Genomic DNA, 21,696 nt, shown 5'->3' with positions numbered 1-21,696 from the left:
TGAGTTCACACATGGGGTGTTGATTTCCATCACACAGCTCTGGGGAGAGACCTTATGAGACCCATGTTGCCGAAAGAAGGGAACAGCAGATCTAGCCTGCCTTTGGGGTGTACGTGTCGAATGGGCTACCCTGGAGGAGGCCATGGCCCCCAAGGAAGTCCAGAATGGGGAAGGGAAGGGGCCTTTCCTCTCTTTCCAAGACCAGCTGGCAGGGCGGCCAGCAGCTGGGCTGGTTTTCCAAAATGCTGTAGTAGAATCACTCTCCTCTTCTGTGCAACCTGGTGGAAGGAGTAAACCCTCAACTCCCCCAGCTCGATGCTCATGTTGTGCAAACATCACATCACTTCCCTCTCACTCCACGAGAAGGAAATAACTAGGTTATGCTTCAGAACTCCTTGTACTGTTCCTCGATTGTTTTTGATGAGAGAAAGTATTTTAGGGCATTCATAGGCAGTTTCCAAAGCAAATCATGTACACAGAAAAAGGAGGATAGACCCGATGCTGTGTTTTTTGGCACTCATCACTGACTGTTTTAGAAACATATGTTTGAAATAAAAGCCTTTAGAAATCTCTTCTTGGTGTTCCAATGGTTTGCCTGTTTTGGTTTTTATTTTCCAAGCAATTGTTATTGTTATGATTAAATAATAACATTTTGTAAAGTTGCCCTGAGAGCAGGCAGGCCGGAGCTGAGGCGAGTGGGAGCTCTCGGCAGCTGGCTGTGAGGCCCGATGGCCTCCGTGTAGACTGGTTTTCCGACGGGGGTGTTCGTGACTCAGTGGTGTTTGTCCCTCTGTTTGTAAACACGCCGCCGCCCTGTGCTTGCGTTCTGTGTCCTTTGGCCTCAGGGCCTCGTGCAGCCATTTGGCCATTCTTGCCATTCTTGCGGGACTCTGGCTCTGAAGGTGGTCTCGGCCTCTCCCCGTAGCTGTCCCGCCTCCCTCCCCGGCACCCCACTTCTTGAGCAGAAACGCCCGCTCGCTGGGGCAGGCCCCGCTTCTCCGGCTCTCGGCTGCAGCAGGGGCAGAACGTGGCACGGCCAGGCCTGGCTGTGGCCTGAGAGAAAGCGGTTCCGTGGGAAGCCCGTGTTGCCTCCGCGGTCGATGTCCTGGCCCTGTGTCCACCAGCAGCTCATTCAGTTTCACCTTCTCTGAAGCCCGAGGCAGTTTTCCCTAGGTGGCTGCCACATGTTTCCGTGGTGGCACAGGCCTTAGGTGCAGAGCAAAGGAGAAGTTGGGGGAGCTGTCACAGGTGGGCTGAGCTTTTCAGGGAAACCATTTGTGAAGCCACCTGAATCTGCTGCGAGCTGGACATGCCGGAGGCTCATTCAGGCTGGAGGTGCCTCTGGGGAAGTTTAAGGCACCCACCTTCTTTCCAGAAGTGTGTTCTTTTCCTCCTCTGGGTCCTGCAGGGACCACAAAGGATCCACGCAAGACAGGGCTGTGTTCCAGAGGATTATGAACAACCAGGCAGTCAGCCGCCTGGTTAATTTTGGGCAGGGGGCTGCACAGACCGGAGCCTGTGTGTCCCCCACTCACGGGCTAACATTGGAAGAGCACGTCCGTCTGTCAGATGCCACGTCAGAGAGCGGAGAAGCACCAAAGTAACCGCTGTGTTTCCTCCCCTTCCAAATAGTGAGTGCCTGCGCAGAGGCTCTTGAAGGCCACGTAAGTATCTTGTTCCTCATCAAAACTGTCCCCTGGATTGACACCCATCGACATAATTATGCAGTCAGGAAATCAGCCAACACCTTGCCCGGGTGACCAAAATTAACATCAGTGAGGGGCAGATGGACATCAAATCTCTCCAGATGTGATACCCTGAGGAGGACACGACGTCACCTGGGAAGTAATTGGAATGAGAATGCATAAGCTCAATTGAGTCACAAGGGAATATCAGACAAACTCCCATTTTTTTAATGAAAAAAAGGAGTGGGGATGTATCCTTCAAAAGTATCATTATCATGAAAGACAAAGAACAGCAGAGGAAATGTTCCAGATTCCAGGAGACTGGGGGTGATGAGCACAGGGTAAAGAACACAGTGGGGCCGAGATGTTCCCAAATCTCCTGGTGCTGGCTGGTTGCACAGCTCTCTGAATGTGCTGGAAAAAAACACGGTAGTGTGTGTTCAGCAGGTGAATCACGTGGGATGTGAATGGTGTCTCAAAGTTGTTAATAAAATAATAAGAGGACATGACAGCGCAGTGCCAGCCCTGACTGTCACTGTCCTGGAAGGAGCCCGGGCAGCTGGGAAGTGCCCGCTGGGCCAGCTGCAAGGCCCAGGCTGTGAAGAGAGGACGAAGGATGCGTCAGCGTGACGTTCGCTGACGTGAACGACCACACCGTGACGAGGAGGAGAACACCCCTGTTTGTGGGAAATGCCCAGTGAGGAGTAAAATGTTAATATTAGGTGAAATGTGGATAAAAGCTGTATGTGTGTTTGTATGATTTTTATTTTTGCAGTTTTTCTGTAAGTTTGAAATTATTTCCAAATAATTGTTAATGTTCTTTTCTCAAAAGATGCACATTCCTGGTCCCCAAGCCCCAGAGACGCCGTCTCCCTGGGGGCTGAGGAGGGTCCAAGCCCCTGGTGTGTTCTGATGCTGAGGTCCCAGACCAGAGTCTGCAGTTCTCTGAAGTGGGGCCTCTGGTCTCGGGGCCCCAGGCACACACTGCCACGCACCTCAGGAATTGTCTCTAAACGGTCCAAGAGACTAAACTAGCATTGCGATTTTTCACAATTTTGTTCCTCCATTGACTTTAAAACTTTTATCTCTGAATCTTTTAAGATATATTTAAGAGAAGAGAAAATAGTATATTAATCCCTCCTACGTACCAGTAGTTCTCAACTGAGGGCTGTTCTGTCCCACAGGGGACAGTTGGCAATGTCTGGGGACAGTTTTGATTTTCACAATGGGGGGGTTGTTACTGGCATCTCTGAACAGAGGCCGGGGATGCTGCTGAGCATTCTCCGTTACACAGGACAGCCGCCCGGCAAAGAATCACCCAGCACCAAACGTGAGCCGTGCTGAGGTTGGGAAACCTGCCCAGACACCCATCACCCTGATTCAAAACGGGTACCAAGACTTGCCACTCCTGCTTCCTCTGTTGCCCCCCCCACCCCCGCCTTTCTAAGGTCATTTTAAGCAGACAGCATGGCATTGCTCCCCTTCACTCTTCGATATGGGTTTCTAAAATAGCACGGATACCTTCTTCCATAATCACAGTGCCACTGTTACACCCAGCAAAATGATAATAATGCCTCAGCACTGTCTAGTAATTGGTCCAGATTCAAATGTCCCGGGTCAGATAATGCTCTCACCCACAAAGAGTTGCAGTGCGATTGTTTTTTTTTTTTTTTTTTCCCCCAGAGTACTATAGGAGTACAAATGCTTTGGTTACATAAATTGCCTTTGTACTGCCCAAGTCAGAGCTACTAGAATGCTGAACCCCCAGACAGGTGTGAATTCACACCCATTAGGTGTGAATTTACCCACCCCCCCACCTGCCCGACACCCAATGAATGTTACTTTCATATGTGCACATAAGTGTTGATCGATTAGAACCAATTTGGCGAGTACATGTGTTGCTTGTTTTTCTGTTCTTGTGATGCTTCATTTAGAAGAATGGGCTCCAGCTCCATCCAGGATAGTACAAGCAGCATTAATTCATCATTTTTTATGGCTGAGTAGTACTCCATGGTAGGCATATACCACATTTTATTAATCCACTCATGGATTGATGGGCACTTGATCATTTAATTTTGGAGATATTTACCCTTATGGGAAAAATAAAGGGCACGAATTCAGCATTTTATCCATTTTCTAGTTTGATCCATTTCCTCAGTCTTTGAACGTACAGGATGCACAATTGTTTTCTGACCCCAAGAAGTGTTGATTAATTCAATAAGCTTGTAGGTGATTATAGTATTTTTTTAATGAAACTATTAGGAGGGATTACTGAGGCGGGTCATTGTAAATTACGTTTTTTTAGTCATTAAATTGTGCCTCCCTCCTCCTCAACATATTTAGCTATTATTTTCCCCAGACACATGGAAAGTTTTAGCTTTTAATGAAGAACTCCTTTCTGGAGCATGTTTTTAGAATATGAGTTTAGTAGCACACATGATGTAATCTCGATTCCCGACTTTGCGTGCGATTTTGTTGTGTGAAAATGAAACCATAAATCCCATCTGAGTCCTCGTTGCTGGGTTCTTTATAGGAAGTATTCCTCTGTTTGCCTTTTTTGACGAAACCGCAACATTGTCATCTGAGCAGCAGACCCGTGGCGGGTAGGCCAGAAATGTTGGGATCACATTTGTCTGTTGGCTGGCCCCAGTCCATCCAGAGAAGTGAAGTGATGTTGTGGGCCGGGTGCGTTGAGTAGGTATCCGTTTTTGCCTCAATACCCAGGACATCTTGAAGACTTAGCAGTGGAGAAGCTACAATTAGAAGAAGAAAGCTCTAACTCTTAATGTAGCACTGTAAGAATTTTCATTGCCTCATGCCAGCAGCTTTTTAAAAATGCACTCCAAGTAATACATTAGAATGCCTGGATGGTAAATGAACTCTGAAGATTTCATAAATGTAATGAATTACTGCTTCAATCAAATATGAACCAACTAATCACCCCTGTCATGGTTTTTAACTAATTTTACAATTTGAGACCATGATGCTTATTAAGGATCTCTATTTTTCATGACCCAGGGTAATATTTTGTCGTGTATTGCATTACTTAACTGAATCAACAAGGTAATTCACGTTGCCCTAGCCTAAGAATAACGAAAGTGACATAAAATATTCCCAACCATCGTTCTGATTAAACTATTAGAGTGCTGATAGAAAATTAGCTGTTAGAATTAGCCGAGCTCTTCTGTAACCTAAGGGGCTGGAACTGAATAATAAATTAAGGCGCTGTGGAAAGTGTTCGTTTGCCCTTGGGGAAGTTCGTGTGGAGCTGGCAAAGAGTGCAGAGGCCCCGCTGTGGGAACACTGACTGGGATGGCCTTCGTCCTGGAGAGACATCCATCAGTGGCCCATTGTCCCTGGTGTCTTGTAGCTAGGTTCTTCTCTAGCGTTCTCACCAGCAGGAAATCTAAATGCAAAACCTTTCCAGATTTAAAAAAAAGAAAGAAAGAAAAACTCAGTCATTGATCAGGTGGTAAATCAACAACGTGTTCTGAGAATATTTACTGGCAAACAGAGATATCCGGCTTGGGTATTACGAGTACTTCTTCATGTGGGTTCTTTAAAACAAAACAGAAGAATACTTCCTGTAAAGACACTCAGCAACTAGAATTCAGATGGGATGAATGATTTCATTTTACAATTTTATATTTTACAACCCTCCGTTGTCCCAAAGATGCGTTCTTTTCTTGCTTAATAGCTCACTCTCAGGCAGTGGTGCCTGCCTGGGGCTGACCGAAACTGCGGCCGTTTCTGGATCTCTGACTTGCCCTCAGGGATCTGAGCAGGCAAAGGCAGTAGGCCTTTGCAGAAACGGGGGTGTGCTTCAGCTGTTGAGGGCTCTGAACACCTGGGTTCACACACGGGGGGCCCCTTTTAGAAGAAGGAGAAAGAGATCCATTTCAAAATCCGAGCACATTGTGTATGAGGCTCTGAGCTGCACAGTGGGCCGGGCCTATTGAGAACACTTGAGAAAGTTAGGGTCCTCTTCCCCACCCCAGATCCCTCCTGGTATCTATCTCTTGGCAGCGATGGTATGGAAATTTGCAAAGCATAACTGTCTTTGAGCGAGCAGAAAGGAACACATTTGATCTAACACACATTATGTGAGTTTGGTTCAATGTAGGTCAGTTTTTAAGAGAGCCCAGCTGGCCAGTCTGCCTGGGAGCTGGCGGGCTGGCTTCCGCCACGGCCAAGAAAATCCCCCTTTGCCTCAGAGCACCAATTAATAAAAGTTCTTCATCGAGCCATGTGGGTGAGGAAAACGGGGCTGAACTGCATCCAACTTTCTGCAAAACAGCTTACCAGGTCATCAGACCTGAAATCTTGCTGGACTCACAGCTTTGGGCCGGGCAGAAGATGCCAGTTAACACCAGCAACCTCTCAAATAGCAGCTGGTGAGCGGAGGGGACACGTATACCAGAATCATTTTAAGGTTTAAAGCTGTGTGTCCAAAGATTAAAAGGTGTTTTGGTTTGACGGTTCCAAATAATCTGGCTAAACATTTCTTAATGCTGGAAGTTAAGAAAATGCCCTTTGAAGGTGTATGTTTTTAAAGTAAAAATATTTTTTGTTCTACCATATGAACTAAAGACCAGTTATATTCTAGACGGTGGAACTTCTGAGGTTTAAGTTATCTTTTATCTGTCGGGTTTTTTGTGGGTTTTTGATGGTGGTGGTTTTTGTTTTGTAGAACAGGAAGAAATCCCTTCTCATACCCTAACATAACAGCAAACCAATGATGATTCTATTAAGTATGAGTGCCTTTGACATATTTTTCTCATTCTCAATCATTACATCTGTTTGACAAATATTTATTGAACACCTATTAAGTTCCAGGCACCAGAGGACAGGCTGAGGATATGGAGGGGGCTGGACAGGCCCTGCCGTAATGGGGGCCACATACCTCCAACAGATCACAGAGCAAATAGATCAGACACTTGCTTAAGGAGCAGGGAAGGGTCCTGGAAGGAAGTCTAACAAGGAGATGCAGATTTAGAAAGGGGCAGGCAGGGAAGATTACTCCAAATAGTGTCATTTGCGATGAGGGTTACTAGGTGTTGGCCAGGCAGAGAAAGAGGGAAGAATGTTCCAGAACAGGATAAGAAGGGTGTGGGGCATAAGTAACCGAAGAGAGGCCACAGAGCCTAAGTGGGATGACGGGCAGGCAGAGATACCAGGGCTTCTAGTGTCATGACTGCTTGATTATTTTCAGATAGTATTCAGCACCAATGAATACATATCAGTGGGCTTGATTCTTCACTTACATTATTGCAATTTTCATGCACTTTATGTATGGAATAGTGTCAACTTTTCCTACACTGATGTATATAAAAAGACTACGTTCAGGTGATTATTCCCCAGACTAGAGGCAAACAGGACCCTGATTCATACGAATTCAACTGAATTCATACAATTCAACTGAAAATTGTTCTTTTCCGTTTTGACCCATGGCAATCAATGGGAAATAGACCAACCCAACCCAAACTACCAATTCTGTATACTTGCTATATCAAGTACAGTTACCCATCTGAAGGGAGGTGGGCAGAAAAGGCAAATGTAACACTGAGGGAAAATGGAAGTCGCATAAGCATAGCAATAAAAGTTTAAGCTCTGAAGTCAAAATGCCTACACAGTGCCAGCTGTGTGACTCTGGGCAAGTTGTATAACCTCTCTGTGCCTCCGGTTTCTTACCTCAAAACAAGCACTTACCTGCCAAGGTTGTTGTAAAAGTTAAATTTTATTTTATTTTATTTTTTTTTCATCTTATTGTTATGGGGGATACAGAATTGGTAAAAGTTAAATTTTAAAATGCATATAAAGTGCCTTTGCTTAGGAAGAGCTCACAGCAACATTAGCTACTGATGCTGCTGCTACTGTTACAGCCAACTATTATTTTTCAAAAGGAAGAAGGAAAATTCTGAAGCTTAAGAGAAATGGCTGTTCTACCTATGTTGGCAGAAACGTTTGAAGAAGGCAATGTACCTATTGAATCTGTGCTTGCAATCCATTCTGAGATGAGTGGGGCTGGGGTCTTATTCACCTATGGCAATAATGGTTTATTGGGTTTCCAACTTTCTCTCTGCATCTATAGCCCTATTTTTTCCTTAAAATTGTGTTACTGAAACTTGGTAGGTCTCATAGTGTCATATGAAGACAGTCACATCACATCAAGAACAGCCTGAAACAGTGTGTAAATCCACAGTCAGGACTTCTAAGCTCTATCTGGTCGTTAAAAAGAGAAGAAAGTCGCCCAAAGCCTAAGGCCTGTGCCGCTGACAGTGGGAGCTGCGAAGGCCGGAGCCCCTCGGTCCTCGCCTGGGCTGACACTTCAGCTGGAGAACGCAGTTGACCATTCAGCCCTGCCGTCCTTAAAGAGATTTCCACCCTTGAAGTCTGCAGCTGCCCAAGGTGGCACATGTGAGCTGTTCATTCCTGAATCGATAGAATCATCTCAACAGTCCCGAAGGGAAGCAACAGCAGCATGTCTCAGTGGAAATATCAGGATTTGACCCAAAACTCTGTGCATTCATGACTTATAATGGAAGCAGTATATTAGGAAATTTTGAGGAAACTTCATCGTCCCCTACAGTTTCCAAAATACTGTATCAATAGTTTTATTTATTATAGTTTGTGAAACTAAATGAGAAAGAGCTGGGCAAAGGCAGTCTTTTTATTATTGTTATTCCAGAGGAAAATAAAAGTTGTTTTGATCGTTTGGAGTATTTCAATAGATGGAGAATAACAAAAGAAAAGGGATTGTAAATGCTCCATTGTTCTTACAGATGTACAGTTCTAAATAGTTAGGATCCCAAAATGCTGAAATTATAACCAAAAATAATTTGAATTTTGTAACTAAACTGAAAAAGAACAGCCTAGTGCTATTTTCAAGAGTCCCAGCATTGAGGAAAAATTATTCCAGGAAAATATAAGGTTTGCGCCTGCCTATTTTCCAGACCTTCAGAACAATGTGCTCAGGTTTCTTCTTGGGAAGGCAGTGTTGGCCAGTGGTTAGGAAGAGGCAGGCTTCGGAGCAAAATAGAGCCAAGTTCCATCTCTGAGGGCTCGGCTGTGTGGCTTTGCAAGTGATCTCTCTGAGTGTTTTCTTTTCCTTATCAGGCAGATGATAACAGTTCCTACCCTCAGGGTCTCTGTCAAGATAAAGTAAGAAAGTGCATGTCAAAAACAAATGGCCCAGGGCCTGGTGCTCTGTGAGCAGGCAACAGGGGTAGGAGGGAGATGCCAACGCTGACAGTAGGGACGGGGCACAGAGGGTGATGGTGGGGGGACGCTTTGCTTTCACTCCCAAGACCAAGAAGCAGAATATAAGTTACTTACCAGGTTGCGATAACTTTCTCCATTGGAAAACAAGCAGCACAAATATTTGCAAAGACCAAGTTCTGAAACAAAAAGTTCAAGCAAAGTTGAGACTTAGGAAATACCAGATGTCTTTAATTCTTCTTCTTTTTCATTTTTCTCCTCTTTATACCTCGGTGCACTGGTTTTATAGAGAATCATTCAACTGTCTTATCTCTCCATAAAATAGTCCAGAAGATCCAATGATACCAGCATTAAGAGTTCCATGATTCCAGCCAGTCTAGAGCTTTTGCTGACACCCAGAGTGAGTTATTTCAAAGCATGCAAGGTCCAGCCTGAGTGCATACTGGTTCCCCTCTCACTCTTTTCTCTATTTATTTAGCTCTGGCTGAGGAATAGATAATTTTCAATAAAGGATATTGATTTTAGTAACTGGGAAAATAGTGATCGTGATTTTTAATTATGATTTTTTATGATGTGCTATGTTTTGTTAAAGCCGTAGGCAGCTCATAGGAAAGTATTTGTAGCTGTATTTCCACATTCTAGTAAAAGAAAACCATTACCCGAATTTATATATGAATGATTTTGTAATTTGTGGAATAATAACTTGTGATAAAGTAAATATTCGGCAGAAAACTGAATTGGATACTTTGTTTGAAGACCAAATGGGTCTACTAGGAAGCAGAAATCACTGAAGCCTGCATCGTGTGGTGTGATTTAATTGCAAAGAGCGTCCATGCTACCTGCTGGTGTTCACTGACAAACAAGAACCGTCTTCTGACGTTTTGCATGAATATGTTGCACAGAATAATTAAACCTCAAATCCTACTTAGAGTCTTCAAAGAAATAATGGGAAAATGTTGACATGTCATCAGTGAGGGTTATTTAAATAGTCTAAGTAATTGATGCCAACCCCTTACTTTTTCTTTCCTGTCTCCCTCATTTAAGTAGTTCTAAAATTGATAACAAGTTGTCAGGGTTGATCCCGGTGACCCCAGAGCATTTGGAATTCTTGAAGTTATGAGAATGAACGTGACTGTCCTCCCCACACCCACTCTGTGATCATCCAAAGCTGTTTGAACCATGTTTTTTTTTTTTTTTCTTTTTAACTAATCCAATTAGTTCCAACACATTCTATCCAAATTGGGTTACTTTCCTATAACAATGACGGTGTGCTTGTCATCCATTGATTTATGAAGCGCTCACTGGGCGCTGGGCTTTTAGCTCGGGGGCTTTTTAGCTCAACCCCATGTGGGAGGAAGATAAGTAAACAAGAAATAAGGCAGAACAGAGACAGTCCTGTGACAGAATCCTGGCAGAACACAGGAGAAGAGGGGTCAGTTCACTCCCAGGGTGGGGGATAGAGAAAGAGCCCCTAGAGTAGAAATGAGTGTTTCTGCTCGCCCACGCTCCGGAGAATATGCTGTCGTAATGAAATCCGTCTCATTCAAACTACATAACTAAATTATATAACGGTAAAGGTAAAGTAGGATAATTTCAACATCGATCTAAAAACAATTGAGAGGTCATTTTCTTTTTGGTTCAATGCTTAAATCATTTCAGAAACTCAAGAAATTGTTTAAGGAAGAAATTTACCTACATCACAATATGTTCGTGCAAATTTTAAATAATTTTCAGCCGTATATATCCAAAAACTTTTATTTAAATCAGCAAGTTCAGTACTCAGAAGTGCTCGAAAGGATGGGATTCTGCTTGTCCTCTGTAAATGAAGGTGTGTGCTGAGTGTCTCCAGACCTTGGATTCACGGAGGCAGCTGCTTCCTGACGTGTCCAGAAGAACATCTCGGCACCTCACACTCAACGTGGCTGAGACCAAACTCATTTCCTTTCTCTGCTTTAAGGAATCGCCCTTCTCCATTGACACCCGCCGAGGTCCCTGACTGCTGTCACGCGGTTTCTGATTCTGGGCCGCTCCTCAGTTTCCTATCCTGAAGGCTCACGGCCTGGCCTGGTGCTGTGTTTGGACACTCACACCAACCACCTCGATAACCTGCTTTATGTCTGTCTCTTTCCCCTCAAAGTCTCAGCCCTGTGGCTGTCCGAGTGGCCTTTAGCTCTCTGAAGGTGGTATCTGCTCAGGTCACGTCTGTGTTCAGCAGCTCCCCATGAGGTGGGATAAAGTCAGTGACATTTGGCAACTTGGGGGACATGCCCTGCCTGCACCCTGAGCACTTGCGACTCCATGGGGTTTCACGTCCCCTAACTTCATCACCCGCTAGAGGCTGTTTCTGTACTCCTGTGCCTTTGAGGGTGTAATCACCTCTATCTGGAATGTTCTCCTCCCCGTTCCCACCCCTCACCCCACCAGCCCCCACCAACCCAATCATTCTTCCCCGTCTTCATGACTGCCACCTCCCCGGGCTGGCTGCTGGGTTGGAAGCCTTTCCTGGAACTCCCACAGTGCTCTGGGCATTTCTCTCTCATGCACCTCCGACCACTCTGGTCTGCGTCCCTCCCCAGTGGCAGCTCTTGGAGTATACATGAGAAAATATTTAGGTGTCACGTCTAACAGCAGAACAAATGAAAAATAGCAAAATCAACTCCTGGCAAAGTTAAAATGCATTTTATTTTCTGGTGTCAACAGAAATAGAATGCCTTGTTAGATCAGCTAATCTAATAAGCAGAGAAAAAGAATGTTCTCATGAAATGATGCATCCACTTTCTGTTTCCATTTGCTGACATAAGAGAGTCCATCTTGTTGGATTTTCTCTTTGGGGACATCTGCAGGCTCCAGGCTGCTGCGGCCACGTTTGCAGTGTGGCCACCGTCCGTCCACCCTCTTGGTTTTCTCCAGGGGCCTTTGACGTCTGGCCCCTTTTAAATGAGACACACAGCTTAGAAAGCCTCTCTTGGGCACCTTCTTGGTTTCATCCACGCTCCCTGCCAAGCCATGGTTCTGGAAAGTGATGTGTGGGCTGTGTGTCGGCCCCTGAGCAGCAGGAACAGCGCCTGCCGCATTCTCAAATTCATTCATTCACCCCCTCAACACATGCAGCCCTTAGGACAGCACCCCTGCAGCTAACGCTCAGTAAATATGGCTTGACCAGCTGGTACAGCACAAGCTCCAAAGCAAACCCACCTGGGTGCTGCCATGTGGGGTGTGGCCTTGGGCAGGTCGCTTGGCCTCCCTGTATCTTGGTTTCCTCCTTTAAATTGGGATAAAAACAGCATCTAGCCCATAGTGCTGGATTCTATCAGGATTAAATGAGATATGAAGGGCTTAGCCCAGAGTACGTGCTCAGCAAATATTCACTGGTAGGGAAAGGACGAGGTGGCTGCAGGGCTGGAGGGTAGGGACACAGGTATGAGCAAAGAAGCATCCTGCGGCTTCGGAGCTTGACGGGAGAAATACACAGATGAGTAAACAGATGCATACACAAAGCAGTCCTGTATGGGAAACCAAAGGAGTTCCTGGGGTGGGGTGGCGGTGGTGATTCGGCTGCTTTGGGTAAGAGATCAGGGGAGGCCCCTGGGGAGACGGTGTTTAGACCGAGAGGAAGGAGGAAAGGGAGCCAGCCTCCTGAAAAGCATGTGAAGAATGTTCTAGACATAGGGCATAGCCAACACAAAGGACATAAGTGGGAGAGGGTCTGGAATGTTCTAGAACCAGCCAGAGGCCAGTGTTGGCTGAGGTAGCGTGTGCCACAGGGAAAATGAGCACGATGCGTGTGCGGTGGGAGGGTGGCCAGGGGAGGTCGTGGGCCCCTCGGAGGCTGTGGGCAGATGCAGGGGTTTCATCCCGAGGGAGCGGGAGGCACCGGAGGGTTTCCAGCGGGGTGACGAGCTCTGCAGCCGGACCTGGGGAGGATCCTGAGCTGGTGCTGGGAGGAAATCGGAGCAGGGCCCACAGGACGGGCTCTGTTTCCAAGGGTGTGGGTCACACACCACCGATTCCCAGAGCCACCGCTGTGCAAACGCAAACCCTGGCATCCACGCTGGGCAGGAGCCAGGAGCTCAGACAAGGGCCATGGAGCTTCCTCCATCTCTCACACAGGTCCCCGCGTGTGACACTGGGGCTCGAGATAGCCCAAGTGCTCCCAGCTCAGGGTGCCCGGGGCGCATGGCCAGAGAGAGGGCATCAATTTGGGGGGTTTTTTGGTTTGTTTGTTTGTTTAAATTGACAGATTGCTGTATGTTTTTGTTGTGTGCAACACATTGTCTTGGAGTGTATGTACATTGTGGGATGGTTAAATGTAGTTAATTAGCTAAATGTAGCTAAATGCATGGCCTACAGATTCTCATTTTTGTGGTAGGAACATGTGACATCCACTCTGCACGTTTCGAGAATCTGTCATACACCGAGCATCCATTCTTGCTGGCTTTTGTCCCCTTCCTCCATTCCTCTGCCCCTTCCTTGCCTTCAAAATACCTTGGAAAGCTATAACATGCACAAATGCTATTATTGCATCTGAGCTGTAAAGCAAGGTGTCTTTTCCAGACGGTATGAGAAAAACCCGAAAAGGAACACATCACTCAGCACTGGGCCACAGTGGGACACGCAGGGGCCGTGCGCAGAAGCCCCCGTTTCACCTCCTTTCGACAAAAGGAAACACACGATAGTACTTAGGAACCCTCTGGAGCTCCAAGGACGACTGTGGATGTATTTTCTGTTTAACTCAAACGATGTTTGGATGACAATGAAAAGCCAGGAGGGTTTTTTTAGGCAAAAATATTGATAGGGCTTTGTGTTGCCGTACTGAGTAATCATGTTTTTAAAACCTGCTAATTAATTTCACTGCTGCTAACCTCAAAGTTACTCTGTCCACCACACGCTTGCTGACAGTCGTCTAGCAAAAGCTCGTCCTCTCTAATCCCGAGCCTTTCTGATGGGTTTTCCATGTCTCTCGTGCACACCATGAGCTTTCCCCTCTGACATCTGTCCCAGCCAGCTTTCGGGAGGCCGGGACGGGGGCCTTCCAACCACGTCCTGCAAACTTCTGCCTGTGTCGCCGTAACGTTTGGTATTCACATACCTGTGCATTCAAAATAAGGATCCAGCATTAATACCAGAACTACTAAATTGTTGACAAAATGTGAGATGAGTAAAAGTATGAAAGAATAGTAAATAATATAATTTAAAACATATTAACTTTTTCTTTTTCTTTCTCTGCTATCTTGAAGCTGGCTCAGTGTTCTGCTTTGCTAAGAGCAGCGAGGCCAGGGCAGGTGTGTCCTGTGCTCCGTATGTCCTGTCCTGCACCTGCTTCTGCAGCTCTGCCCCGTTCCTCCAGCTGCTCCCCTAAAGTTCCCATCTCTCTGCTTCCCTTCAGAACTACCCTGTGGGAAGATGCCTTCACCTTCCCTGTCCCCTTCTCCTTGGCCAGCTCCCTCCCCATCCTGGAGCCGTCTACCTTCTTCACACCCCTCTGCTGGGGCCCCACCTCCCTTCCTACCTCCCTTCCTCTGCCCTGACCCTGGCCAGGGCTTCCCGCCAGGAGTGAGCCTGCCCAACAGCTGCTGTGGGAAAAGATGGGGGTTTGAGAGCCACAGGCTGCGGGAAGGTCACCTTCCCCAGTGTGATCTGTGTGCCCCTGAGCAGAGTGAGGAGGGATGCAAGAGGCTCCCCATGCCTCTGCCATGAGTGTGGCCCACAGTCGGCGTTTTTTGCCACACTTCTCACATGCTCGCTGCTAAGTAGAGTGCAACTCAGACCGTTGTGAGGGTCTAACTGGTTTGAACCAGGCATATCCTACATATGACGAAATCCATATAAAACAGGGTGATTACCCTCAGTTCTGAACTTGGCTCGGAGAGGGTCTAAAGAAACCTGACTTTGTAAGGAGAGCATTTCCTATCTGCTGTGTAGCAGTCCCTTCTGCGCCTTCCCTGCCGTATTTATCAGGAGTCCAGTTGCAAAACCCAACTCAAACCAGCTGAGGCAGGAGAGAAGGATTAGTTGAAGAACAGAAGTGGAGCAGGCCCCAGGGACACCTGCACAATCTCCCCCGCCCTGCCCTTTGTCACTGCAGGGTGATGGCTTTGTTCTCTCCAACCAGCATCCTCTGAAGCAAGGGACCAGGCTGAAGGAAGCTCTCTGGCCACATCCTCAGAGCCTTGAGAACAAAGAGGAAAGATCTTGTCCTCAGGAGTCCCAGCTCGAAGCTTGCCATAGGAAAGATTTGTGATTGGCTCAGCTCAGGTCTGGGTCAGGAGTGAGGGGACAAGGCCCCTGTCACCCCCAGGACCAAATGGCGTGAAGAGCATCTTTGAAGACCTGGAGACGGGGGCGGGCAGACAGCACCAGCACCGTCAGTATTTGAAACTCTTGTCTCCTTACTGTCCAGACAGATAAAATCCAGATCCAGTTTAAAGCTTTCCCTGTCTAGCACCAACCTGCCTCTCTGATTCCAGACTCTGCAGACGTCCCGGCCTTGCCATGGTCTGCCTGGAATTCCCTTCCCCTCCCACCCATCCTGTGTCTGCTGACTCCTGCTTTATCTGTTAGGAGCCAGCAGCTACCTCTGCAAAGCCCTCCCCTCCCTACACCACTGATTTGGGGATCTGTTCTCCCAGGAAGACTGGATGCCTGCTCTGCCGTGGCCCTCCCCATGCTGGATGATTTGTCTGTCACCTTGCCACGCTACGGTGTCCTCGGGAGCAGGGGCTGGGCTTGATCGTCTTTGTGTCCAACCAGCTGGCAGCTCCCACGTAGTAGGTGCACAGGAGGGATTTCCTGTGTTATGCTGAGCAGGATAAAATAGTGCATGTTATATAAGAAATTGAAAAATATTTGAAACCTACATAACCCATGCTTTGCTCTCTTCAACGAAGATCTAGTTGACCACATACGGTTTTAGTTAGGAGTAACAGGGGGTTTTCTCCTCTTTCCATTTATCTTAGAAATTCAATATTTCAGTGTGTCCAAAATTATTTTTCCTCACCTCATACATACATCGCTGCTTTTGACATTTCATTGTTGTTCTAATCTCTTCTGTGACATTTCAGTGTTGTCAGCGGGTTCTCTCACCTGCAGGAGAACCAGCGGGGAGGGGCGATGCCGTGATCCAAAACTATTTTCCCAGCAGGTGGCTGAACCATCAATTCTAGTTGGCAGAGCCTGTGACTTCCAGGAGGGTGATTTTCCCAAGTCAGAAATCTGTCTGTACTGCTCATAGAAGAATGTGTGTGTGTGTGTATGTGTGTGTATGTGTGTATGCTCACACGTGCTCATGTGCCTGTCCCATGTGTGTGCTGTTGTTCAAGGCATGCATGTGTAACTCGTGCCTGTCTAGGTCTCTTCCACATTCTCCCTGGATAACCTGAACAGGTTGAACTCCTTTTGGGAGCCTCATCGGATGATCTGTAAAATAAGAAGGGGTCACACCTTGCTGCCCTGTGGCCTAGACATTTGCAAGCAGCATATCGATGCGATACTGAACTCATCTTTTCATGTTGTTTTATTTTTCCACAGAGGTCTCATTGCCAGCAGCTTCACAGAAACCCACTATCTGCAAGATGGTACTGATGTCTCCCTCACTCGAAATTACACGGTAATTCCGGCACCTTTGGGTCCCCATAATACTATGCTGTCGAATCTCTGCTTCAACTTCATGGCTGTTTTATTCTGAGCAAAGTCACATGCCCAGATTCCTAACTTTGGCCCCAAGAAACACCTGTGTGCCCGTTAGTGTCAGAGCGTTCCATTGCAACTCCAAAACACCTGGCTCTGACCAGGTATGGGCCAGGACTGCCCCTGGAAGAATAGCTTTATGCCAGGGCTGACCTCGAAACTGTCTTCCATGAACTGTGCATGCTCATTTGGGCAGATCCTTTTTAGAAAACCCAGTCAAAGCTAGAGATGGCTTGGAATGCAGTCATACCTGAGCTGAACTTTGCTGCATTCAACTCTGATGTACGAAAAACCGACTCTGCTTAACCTCTTACGCGTATACCCCTGATGTCAATGTGGTTCTGTATCATAGGTGTTAAGGTAGTATGATATTTGTTACCTCTTAGGCAGCTTTTCTGGTATTTGAACTTCTAGATGTAAATTGGACAAATGCTCATTTTGTTTGTTCCTTTAATGAAAGTTGACTATTGACTGTACACTGTGATGGGCCGCCTGTGGAAATGGGGACTCAGAACACAACAGAGTCACTGCCCTCTGAGCTCTAGGAGGGTCACTTATTTGAAAGAGCTGTGGGTGTTTGTTTTAAAAGGGTGAGCTTGGAAGCAGGCTGTACCTTCATCACCGAAGGTTGTCAAGTAGCCGTTACTATGCCAACACTTTCCCATATTGGGTATAAGCCCTTGGCACTTGCGAACCTATCCCTTCAGCCCTCCAAGAACTTGGTGGAGGGAGCTGCTGTAGCTCTCCCAGCCTGACAAAAACACACAGAAATGCTGGATAAAATATAAGCATATAGGAATGTTTGTTAATGCCTGGTCAAGCATGAAAGACAGAGAAATCCCCAGGAGGCAGACACAAAGAGTGGATGTTCGCCCAGAGTGCTGGCTGGTGAGTTGGGGCCAGACCCCCAAGGGCCTGGTGCTTGGGTTTGGGACAAGAGAAGTGAGCACCTGCAACCAAGAATCCCACAAAGGCCCATCTCCAGAAGAGCCGCTTCCTCTGTGGAAAAGAGACAAAAAGAATCCTCCCAGTCCAGAGAAGGGGCACGAAAGAGTGTTGTCGGCCAGGTGTTCTAGATTGAGAAAAGATTTCATAAAAAATAGAGACATTGAACCCCCTAGTTTGTCTGGTGTGTGGACGTTGGGAATGGTCTGGGCCTGTGTATAAATTTTTAATACCAGCATAGGAATAGGATTCCTAGTCAAGATACCTCAAAACTGGTCCCAAATCAGAGAAACCCCCATGGACCCAGGCGGAAGCCAACCCAGAAATGCTCTATAGGGATATTTCTACAGCCCACGTTACACGAGATGCCCACGTGAAAAAAATTGATGATGAAAATATTAAAGATGAGCCCCAAATCAAAACTGCAAACCACACAGTGCAAAAAAGCCCCTGTAAGTAAGAATCACAGGACGAGAGAAATGAGAATTAACACCTCCAAGAACACAAGAGAATAGAAAAATCAGGGAAAAGAATTCAAAGAGAACAGAACAGACCTAATAGAAATTCCATAATGAAAATACATAAAATTAAAAAACACAGTAAAGAAGTAATGTTTAAACTGAATATGATGAGGCTGACCCTGAATCAGTGAAAGATGAGTCTTGAAGAAAACCCACCACATCCAAGCAGGAAGAATAAAAACATATATAGTCCAGGATGGCTCATAACGGAACTGTAGAATACTAGAGATAAGATCTCAAAATCACCTGAGACAAAAGAGAGATTTGTACAAAATAATGGCAATTAAACCAACAAATTTTTATGTAGCAACTGTGAAATTAAAACTTCAGAGAGCTAAGGGAAAATTATTGTCAACCTTAATTCTATACTGAAACTACAAGAATAAAGTGAAATGGACATTTCTAGGCAAAGATGAGAGAATTTACTACTCTCTGATTCTAACCAAGAAAGAATGACTAACAGAGTATCTCAGTAGGCAGGAAATTGATCACAAGCTTCCAGGGCAGGAAGTCAGAGGCACTAGTAAGCAAAATAATGTGAATAAATCTAAATAAGCTACTTAAAATAACAGTTACAACAATGACTGGATTTGTGTGGTTCAAAACAAGATGGGAAAATAGATTTAAACCAGTTTAAGAATTTGTATTGGACTGGAGAATAGCAGGCTTGCTGATTAGCTTTAGAACTCTGATATGAATTTTAAGTATAACCATTTAAAGAATAGAAAAATAGAATGCATAATTCCAGATAAACAGAGTGAATAAAAATAGCACTTCAACCCAGTAGAGGGCAAGAAAGAAGGAAAAGAATTAAGAAAGGAACAGAGTAAATACAAAACAAGACAATACTAAGGTAAAAATGAGCTGACATGTTGATTTCATTATATGTAAATAGATTGAATCTGTTGGTGAAAATAAAAACAGAATATCTACGTAGTGTTTAAAATAAAATCCAGCTACATAATTTTTATAACATTTGCACTCAAGAATAAAAAATAGTTATGAGAGGAAAGGAATAGAAAAAGATACAGTAGACAAATCTTAATCCAAGGAAAGCTGCCGTATTGGTAGTAACCTCAGATAAGCTAGACCATAAGGCAAAAAAAGGCATTATCAGGGATGAAGGAAATCATTACATAATGATAAAAGGATAGTAAAAGAATTTCAAAACCATATATACCAGCAAAATAGTCTCAAAATATATAAAGCAATAATAATAAAAATCTAAATCTAACTTTTAAATGTAATTATAAATTCATCTTGAACTAAGGTTTAGACCAACTTCTAACTAAAGGATTTCTTAAAAATCAAAAAAAAAAGTCTGTTAACAATTAGGCATTGTGGGCTTAAAGCTGTTTTTGCTTCTAAGTTTACTAAAAATAAAAAAAAAAATAAAAACTGACATAGCACTTAAACTCAGTAATTTTTCCTCAAGAGGAAACTGTCTAGATGTAAGGTTGATATAGTTTAATTGACACATCCACAGCCAGAATGGGAAATTTAAATATATCTCTCTCAGAAAGGAAGATTTTAAAAATGGGCAGAAACTAATGAAAAGGAAGACAAAAAAAAAAGAGAAAGAAACTCAAGAAAGGATAAATTAATCCAAAAGCTTGTCATTTGAAAATATTAATAAAATGAATAAAACATTTATAAAATTAATCAAGAAAATTCCCAAGTAAACAATATTAGGAATGCAAAAAGGGCTATAACTATTGTTAAAATCACAATAATGTTATGAACAATATTAACCGTTTTCTTTAAAATATAAATTCTTAACACTGGTTCAAGATGAAAGAGAAAAATTTAATTATAACTACATAAAGAAATTAGATTAATAATGGTATTTTAAAGGTCTACCCACAAAAATAACAGATCCAAATGATTTAGCCAAGTGAGTTTTACTAAATATATCAAGAATAAATGATTCCTGAGAATAAAAGAATATTCTTTTTTCAATGAAGAGGGGGTGGGGTGGGAGGAGCTACCAAAACCAGAAAAAAGGGCATGCACAAATGAATCTTATAGACTAGTTTCAGTTACGAACATAGTTGCAAAAATCCTAAGTAAAATTTACAAACTCTGTTCGGTACATATTTTAAAAATTCTTTTGACTAAATTGTACTTATCTGAGGAATGCAAGGTGGCTCAACATTAGTATATCCAATAATGTATTATAATAATTCACTATATCTTTAGATGAAAAGTATTGTTATAACTGATATTATTTCTTTTATTATAATCTATACTATTTCTTATCTAGATTGTAATAGCTCTTTTTTATTTTTTGTAATCTGCGTTTTTATGGGAAAATGTCATGGCAATCTTTAAACATACTCTTCAACTTTTTATTTTTTGTTATTTTTATTAATTTCAGCACATTATGGGGGTACAAATGTTTAGGTTACATATATTGCCTTTGCCCCACCTGAGTGTGAGTATACCCATCCTCCCCGACTTGCCCAACACCTGGTGAATGTTACTACTATATGTGCACGTAAGTGTTGAGCAGTTAATACCAATTTGTTGGTGAGTACATGTGGTGCTTTATAATAGCTCTTGTGGGTGGGGAATGTTCCCCATATCATCTTTCTGCCCCAAGAAAGGCTCACATAGCATCTTATATGTACTATAGTGTCAAAAAATGTTCTGTCTAGCCATTGCAGTGCCTTAGGTGATGCCATCCAGAATTCATTCCTTCATCTATTCATTGACTTAGAAAACATTTATTGAGCACCTTCCGTGTGCAGACACTGTTAGGCTATGGGGATACAAGCTGAATAAAATATATTCCTCAGCATATAAACTCTACTGGAGAGGCAAGGCATTTTAAAAGCATAAAAACAATTATGCTTTAATATAATTGCTGCAATAAGAGTGTACAAAATACCATTGTGAAGGTGTTACCTTGAGGCTGGTTTTAACTCTTTGGAGGCTATTTCACTAAGGAAGTGATATTTGCTCTGGGTCTTCAAAAGTGGGCAAAGACGACAGCAAGATGGGTGTGAAACCCTTTAGTGCTAAGGAGTTTTGACTTTATCTTACTGAAAATTGGGGCCAGAGCACGTTTTCATGCGGCAGAATGGCGCGTTCAGGTCTGTGCTTTAGAAGGGGTCCCCGACAGCAGAATGGGAGAAAGACGGTACACAGAAGACGGGAAGATGTGTGAGGGGCGCACTGTAGTTGACGGAGGTGTTGCCTGCACAGGTGGGCCTTGGAAGGGACAGGGACTGGCCAGCATCGAGAGCACTTGAGGGGTCAAAAGGAGACACTGGGGTCAGAGGATGAGGGAGGGAGGTGTCACCAGTAGTGCTTTCCCTGCCACTTAGGACTTCGGGTGGGCAATGTGTTCCTCTGTGGTACCGTTAAGGACCAGTTGTTGGAAGGCAGAGGAGAGGAGTCGTTGTCAGTCTCTGCTGAGCTTGCAGTGGGACAGCCAAGGGGGGGTCCCACCTTCCCCAAGGCGGGTCCCAAGGCTTCGACTGGCAGGAGAGGTTAGACAGTGCAGGAAGCCTCACGTCTGCCCAGGCCTAGGCTGGTGTCCCTTGCAGACTATACCAGAAGCCCCTTTTCTGGAGCTCAGTAAGCCAGTGATGTATTTTGATCTTCATCTGACTCTTTGAATTTATCTTCAATAGGTG

The 21,696-nt window shown here is 44.7% G+C and overlaps 1 protein-coding gene across 1 annotated transcript in view; it reads left to right on the top strand.

Annotated features, from left to right (window-relative positions):
- The window catches only part of ADAM12 (ADAM metallopeptidase domain 12), a 283,849-nt gene that overhangs the window by 161,577 nt on the left and 100,576 nt on the right, over positions 1 to 21,696 (top strand). The window contains exon 4 of the mRNA XM_069460546.1: positions 16,431 to 16,509. Coding sequence (XP_069316647.1) covers positions 16,431 to 16,509 — 79 coding nt within the window. The remainder of the gene's footprint in view (positions 1 to 16,430; positions 16,510 to 21,696) is intronic.

This window comes from Eulemur rufifrons, chromosome 28, assembly GCF_041146395.1.
Source record: "Eulemur rufifrons isolate Redbay chromosome 28, OSU_ERuf_1, whole genome shotgun sequence".
Classification (NCBI taxonomy): domain Eukaryota; kingdom Metazoa; phylum Chordata; class Mammalia; order Primates; family Lemuridae; genus Eulemur; species Eulemur rufifrons.
Note: the sequence above shows the minus strand (reverse complement) of the source record. Positions and strands in the feature narration are given on the sequence as shown.